At 36.4% G+C, this 7,446-nt stretch overlaps 1 protein-coding gene across 1 annotated transcript; it reads right to left on the bottom strand.

The window, feature by feature from the left end:
* Nucleotides 1-11: 11 nt before the first annotated feature.
* Nucleotides 12-4,153, bottom strand: LOC112679522 (actin-42A-like). The gene is made up of 5 exons (XM_025549362.1): nt 3,958-4,153; nt 3,724-3,872; nt 2,774-3,013; nt 2,069-2,443; nt 12-518 (listed from the first exon to the last, which is right to left on the bottom strand). The coding sequence occupies exons 1-5, from the start codon at nt 4,139-4,141 to the stop codon at nt 129-131; spliced, it is 1,338 nt and encodes a 445-aa protein (XP_025405147.1). The 5' UTR covers nt 4,142-4,153; the 3' UTR covers nt 12-128.
* Nucleotides 4,154-7,446: the final 3,293 nt, after the last annotated feature.

The raw sequence follows: 7,446 nt of genomic DNA, 5'->3' as shown, positions 1-7,446 counted from the left end.
TGTGTGTGTGTGTGTGTGTGTGTGTGTGTGTGTGTGTGTGTGTGTGTATGTGTGTGTGTGTGTGTGTATGTGTGTATGTGTGTGCGTACGTGCGAGTGTGGCATGTTTGTACCATATCGCCGTGGCATTTAAAAACATTTCCTGTGAACAATGGATGGACCGCTCTCGTCGTATTCGGTTTTAGAAATCCACATCTGTTGGAAAGTGGACAGAGACGCCAAGATCGATCCACCGATCCAAACAGAGTATTTACGTTCAGGCGGTGCAATCGTTTTGATCTTCATGGTGGACGGTGCGAGCGATGTGATCTCCTTCTGCATCCTGTCGGCAATGCCTGGGTACATGGTAGTTCCACCGGACAACACGGTGTTGGCGTACAGGTCCTTCCTGATGTCTACGTCGCACTTCATGATGGAGTTGTACGTGGTCTCGTGAATGCCAGCCGACTCCATTCCCAAGAACGATGGTTGGAACAGCGACTCTGGGCAACGGAACCGTTCGTTTCCGATGGTTATCACCTGTATGAATAATTAGCATGTGTTATACGTAATACTATGTTCTGAATCGACTGTATGAAACGTGTCATTTATTAATGGCCACAAAAAGTTTTGATCCTGCTTCTAACGTTGTTTTTCTCCGATCTGTCTTTACAAACGTATTATGATCATCCTTTTATCTTATTATTATAATTATTTTTATATTCAAAATACTGATTTGTAAACTAGGCATTTGTCAATTCTTCCTGCCTTATCCCCCCTCCCCACTGATTACCACACACACGGAATGTTTTTTACAATTACCATGTATAATTTGAAAATTATATTGATCTCCTCATTCTCCTAAAATCACTGGTGTATTCGTAATTTTTTTCTAGGGTATACGTTCAGCACATAAGCGTTTATTGGTGGGAGGAGGGGGGACTAAACCCCTTAAAAAGAAAATTTTCTACCTGCCTAAACTCAAAATTACATAATATGATGGGGACGTGGGATATACCCTCGTCAGACTTTTTCCTAAGAAGGGGGGTGTACAAAATTTCAAGAAAAGTATTTTTGGGGGATTTTTAATGGATGCGCGCCCCCTTAGTCTCCTTGGATCTACGCCTGATATGGAATTCTACATTTTAAACTTATTTTTAATTAACTCGTAGGTATATATCATATACGAAACCTAATGTTTTATTATGTGTAATAATATTTTAGTATTAATTTAAAATGATTTGCACAAACATGCGACAAATAAATACTGACTAAGTGACAAACTGACAACAATATAATAATTAATAATCACAATCTATCCAAAACATCGTAGACAGATCGGTTAATAATGTGATAAATTTATAAACAGAACTTTTTGACTGTTGATTTATTTTTAACAATTATAATATACGCTCGACAATGCAGTATCGCACATGTCCACCGGTATTGTTAAAATTCTGATGTTACAGATTGTAGGCGCTCGGCAGTTTCCGACCGTCTTCACAAATACCCGAAGTCGGGAAAAATTTAATTGAAGTTTATGCGGACACGAGGCTATTTTTGGATAGTGGCTATAGTATATAATAATAATAATAAATTCTTTACTGTTGTTATATAATGTATGCTTTATGGTGATGAAAAATTAGAAACTTGCGTATACCTATTATGAATGAATGATTAGTTAGCGTATACCCATGATAAGACGAATTTTCTTAAAAGTATACGCATAAATCCAAAAACAGAGATCCGGGTATACGGCGTATACCAGCGTATACCCTCCAATACACCACTGCCTAAAATGTACACTACACAAGAGACTTGAATGCCGCGAAAAATGTTTCCGGATTTACCTAACGCAAAAAAAAAACTTTCATATTGTATTCGTTGTTTTTTGTGACGCAACGGAAACATCACAATACCTTAGCATTATTTGGCGCTGCGATTAAAAACTGTGGAACACAGTTAATACAATATTACATTAATGTTTGCCCTCCTCCTCCTCCTCCTCCTCCTCCTCCTCCTCCTCCTCCTCCTCCTCCACAAACAAGACCATGAAAGCAAGTCCCTAAAAGTTAATATGCAGTATATACTTGTCCGTCAGGAAGTTCGTAAGACTTCTCCAGAGCGCTGGACGACGCGGCCGTTTGCATTTCTTGTTCAAAGTCGAGCGCCACGTAACAGAGTTTCTCTTTAATGTCGCGGACAATTTCTCGCTCGGCGGTGGTGGTGAAGCTGTATCCTCTTTCGGTGAGGATCTTCATAAGGTAGTCGGTCAGGTCACGACCGGCCAAGTCTAGACGGAGGATGGCGTGCGGTAGCGCGTAACCTTCGTAAATGGGCACGGTGTGCGAAACGCCGTCACCGGAGTCCAATACTATACCGGTGGTACGACCGGAAGCGTACAGGGACAGTACGGCTTGGATGGCCACGTACATGGCCGGAGTGTTGAACGTCTCGAACATAATCTGAAAAGAGATTTCAAAGGTTCCGGTCATAGGCGCACTGTTAACATGACAGCGTTGAATGAATCTCGCAGCCCGGAGACGTTCGTTTTGTATACGAATGTACCTACATGTACATGACAAGATGTTTATATATGACGATCAATTAGAAAACAGTGATCTCGTTTATTAATGATATATTTGATTTTTGGGTCTTTCATATGTTTTCGTTTTCACTATTTGGACTGTCGAATTCGTGAAAAAATTTGATTCCCAAAGGGATGACTGGTATGAGTACGTATGCATTATACGCAGTAGGTACCTATTCTCTGACTGTTATGTATAATAACTCACCTGAGTCATTTTCTCGCGGTTGGCTTTTGGGTTTAGTGGCGCTTCGGTCAGCAACACGGGGTGTTCTTCGGGTGCCACTCGGAGTTCGTTGTAGAATGTGTGGTGCCACACCTTTTCCATGTCATCCCAGTTAGTGACGATTCCGTGCTCGATGGGGTACTTAACTGTGAGCACGCCCCTCTTGGATTGGGCTTCGTCACCGACGTAGCTGTCCTTCTGGCCCATGCCTACCATGATTCCCTGTAGAATAGCGATTTAGATAGATTATATTAATCGTGATAAACCAAATCGATGACTCGTTCGGTCGTTATTTAGTTATAAGATATACGTGGAAAGGCTTAAGATGGCCAAAAAAAGTACAGAGGGAAGGCGAACCAGCTTTTTACGATTTTGAGCATTGTAGTAATAATAGTAAGTAATACTATTCTACTGTTCGTAAATTTATTATATCTGGACTTATATTGCACGCAACTTCATTCAGGCTTCGATCAGGGTTAAAATGAAATAGAAAAATTACTTGTATTCTGTAATAGTTTTGAATTACTTAATAACAATTACTTCAATTGATTTGTACGATTTGTAATAATTAGCGGTAATATAATCGTTATTTTACAATGTTATTTTAAAAACTCTAATGCTCTAAGCATATGATCGGTTTTTAGAACAATACCGTTAAAGTGAAAAGTTCTCCAATAGCTTCTAATTTTTTTTTACGAGTCAACTGCAACCGTCTGTGCTCATAAGCGCAAATACGAGAGATCTAGGATGGTTTTGTTCTCATAGATTTTCTACAGTTCCCAAATAATATAAACGATTATATTATATAGAATATTGTATATTTGTAAGCTTCAGCCCCCTCCCTCCAAAGAAAAAAGGTCTTGCACAACATTCGTCCTTATTTCGACCCGTGACGATGTGCGATAATCACTATGTTGATTCGGTACACGTACCTGATACCGCGGACGTCCGACAATCGACGGGAACACGGCTCTGGGCGCGTCGTCACCAGCGAATCCGGCTTTACACATACCGGAACCATTGTCCACCACCAGAGCTGCTACTTCTTGGTCGCACATGACGGTTGTTTCGGTTTTGTTATCTGTAAACAAACAGACGGTCGGTTACAAGAGAAATTCGAATGACGACGAGAACAATCGCGTTGTTCAAAATTCAAATCCGTTTACCTGTCGAAAAAACGGAATAAATAAATGTAGAACGTGGTGTGCGTTTATGCGATACGATCGACCGAAGAACTGCAAACAGTGTACACTGCAATGATGCCGTCCGCGTCGATTTATATACCAACGACGTTCCGCGGTCGAAAGTAAAAACCGTGGTAGGGTTCAGGCTGTGGCGCGGCGGTGGCATGGATAAAGGTCGTCCGTCATTTACAATACGCGAGTTTATGACCATATCTGACGCGGTCAATCACGCTAATAATATTTCCTTTTTGAGGCTGTTGCAGGTCGCGCGCACGCTCGATGTACTCTCGACGACGCCGCCGCGGTGATTTATCCATTTATTACACACACACATATATACATACAGTCGATTTTACGAACTTGACGGTGCTTTAAGAAAACAAATTCGTACGACAAACATTTCGTTTCACATTGTTAGGTACGTTGTTTTTACTTAAAAACACGTTTTTGCTACACGAAATGGATGCGAATGAAAATATGTCATGTAACGTATATATTAATAACAATAATCGTGCGCACGGGGTAGTCAGAATAGGCACTTGACTACTGTGTGTACCTCCCCTCCCTTACCGAAATATTCAATATTTATCACAATAATAAATAACCATATTGTATCCAACCATTTCGAAACGTAAAAACGTAAACGGTAAATATATGTATACGAATATTGGAAAAATATAATTATTAAGTTAAATGAAATTACCCCATCCAGATTTGTTGTTAATATTAAGCGTCAATGTGTTATTTATGACTAATCTGCCAGGAATGTCTGCGCACGTTTATGCTAATAATGTAAAGTATTTAATAATAATAATGATACAATTGTAATTCGTAGTATTCAAAAGCGTAGCCAGGTTAGTTAAAAAGTAGAGGGTTTTAAATATGTATATTTGAACACACCTTGTAGTTGTGGTTATACTTCCTCCATTAGAATGTGTTATCATATATGAAACGGAATCATTGAACTAAATATTTTTTTTATTTTGAAGGAACCCAAAACATAAAGTGTATAATAGATTTTGAATTAATAGGGTCGAATGTGGTAACACCCAAAACACCTTTGGCTACGCACTTGATATTAATAACAGCAGTGCTCGACTTGAGGGGGGACGTAGGGGGACAGAGTACCCCAACTAATTTTCAGAAATTTTAGCATCCCCCTACTATTATTACGCTATAATCATAACGCTCAGCCAGTTTTGGGGACGTTCTTTTTTTTAAAGTAAATAGAGTCCCCCTTCTTTAATTTTGCCAAGTCGAGCACTGAATAACAGTATAAGTTAGTATTATAGTACCTACATTATTATAACCAAAATTAATATTATCGAAACCAGATTTTTGTTTATGAAACTTAATTTTGACATATTTTTTTAAAACTCCGGAATATATTACTATTTTATAATTATAAAATAATAGTTTAGAATTAATTCGTCAATTACAAACGTTTATTAATGAAAATGTCATGGACCAATAAAAAAAAACTATTTGTTCCCTAAGTGTTTCGTTAAATATAAAGTTGTAAAATAGAGGTTTGACCAGTAGCGAACTTCTGCCTAGTCAAACTAGGCAACTGCTTAGGGTCCTTATCTTCCTGGGGCCCGGGCCCATGGTCAAGTACCAAAAAAAAAAAAAAAAATATCACAAAAAATGAATCATCATGGAAAAATATTTCGTGTCTAAAATATTATATATTTATTTCACTAGTCTAGGGTTGGGTAGAAATAGGCTTATAAGAATATTATTATGAGATAAGATAGTAACTTGGAAATTAATATTATGTTACACTATATTCTTATGAATACATAAAGTAATTAAAAATGGTTTAAGATCTAATATAGAAGATTACAGACTTAATTCACTTTCCGTGTTGTACATTGAGTCAGAAATAATGCTATCAGTGAACTACAGTTATTTTGCAGAAAAAAAAGTTCGTCGTGTAACAATTTCATTTTGTCGTTATGTTAAGTAAGCAGAGTCGTTAAAACTTGTCAATTTTTTTTTCATTAATCTGTTATATAATACTGAATACATATAAATATTTATTTTTAAATTATGATTATGATATACGTATAATAGTTTCTTATAAAGCGTGTTGAATATATGTACAACACATAAAAATTAAAACCCGTTTTTATAAATATATTTTTAAAAAGCCCTCTTCTTTAGTAGCTGCTTTGGGGCTTTAAGTTTAGCATTGAGTTCGACTGTTATTAATATTTATATTTATGAGGAAACGGTGAAGTGGAAAATGCGATCGGTCGTATTCGTCTCCCCTCCCACTACGTCAATTCTTAGTTTTTTTTTCGTAGTCGACCGAAACGGAGCCTATCCGCTTGGAAAAATTTTCGCTCGTGGATTCCACGCCTTAAATGGCCATTGTGCGATTCGTCAACAAAATTTCAACCAACAGCTGATATGATATTCCACGCAATGCAATATTTGCCGGCATATATCTGTTTTCAACGCACGTAAATGATGTATGGTGCGCTGTACACGCAAATAGTGACTACTGTTATTATGACGTATTGGTATTTCTATGACGTTATTTTATTATGTTCCGTAATCATATTCTGCATGCAATTTTTAAATTTTATGCACCGGTAAAATTTAAAGTCGGTGAATCCTCGCGAAACGCCTTGCATTTATTTATAAACGCACATGGTACATAAAAACATTTTTTACACATTCAACTGTTAAAGTTTTCAACTTTTTTAATTTTTTAAGTGTCTAATGTGAAGAGAAGTTGAAGATATATTTTATGTTCAAAATTATATTTAATATAAATAGATCTACTTAAAATTTTGGATAACTTTTACTTGTCCAAAAGTTGTGACCGCTAAAAGAATACATCAATACCATGTTTTACGAGGTGAAAAAAATATTTTCTCCCATGCATATAGTGTATACCGATTTCCCCTTCAAAATGATTTTGTTTATTTTATTGTTTTTAGTGATCTTTAGTATCTATATCATGACAAAAATTAATTATATATTTTAAGCTTTTAGAGTTACCTATCTAATAAAATATATTATAAATTAATTTTCTTGCTGGGATTATAATTTAACGATAATGATCTAGGCATTTCAAACCATAAATCCAACAATATATACGGAATCACGAGATTTGTCAGGTCAAAAGTTGTTTTGTCATATTATGTGCCAATACAAACCTAAACGAATCTTCGACTGGTCGAACTTTAAATGGTATTGTGTGCACGTTGCTGTATATAATATGTTAAAAAATTTGATTTCTAGTTACTAGTATTTATTTACTTTAATAGGAATGTTGTGTGTTGTACGTAATAATGTCTATAGTCGTACCTATGTAGGTACCTTGAACATAACAAAATTAAATTATCTGCAGGCGCGTATAAGAAAAAAATGTAGTATTTTGTGTGATTAAAAGCTTTAGATATATGTACTATCATGTTATATTGTGATGTATAATAATTTTAAGTGATCATGTTTTAA

This window comes from Sipha flava, unplaced genomic scaffold (genome assembly GCF_003268045.1).
Source record: "Sipha flava isolate LNK unplaced genomic scaffold, YSA_version1 164_pilon_pilon, whole genome shotgun sequence".
Taxonomy (NCBI): Eukaryota; Metazoa; Arthropoda; class Insecta; order Hemiptera; family Aphididae; genus Sipha; species Sipha flava.
This window is presented reverse-complemented; position numbering and strand designations above follow the sequence as displayed.

Bases quoted from the DNA above. Each gene is read 5' to 3' on its own strand.
- LOC112679522 (XM_025549362.1), bottom strand. From the start codon at position 4,141: ATGCCACCGCCGCGCCACAGCCTGAACCCTACCACGGTTTTTACTTTC. The intron at 3,014-3,723 runs GTACGTGTACCG...GCTATTCTACAG, and splicing joins TCGGACGTCCGCGGTATCAG to GGAATCATGGTAGGCATGGG. The intron at 2,444-2,773 runs GTGAGTTATTAT...ATCTCTTTTCAG, and splicing joins ACCGCGAGAAAATGACTCAG to ATTATGTTCGAGACGTTCAA.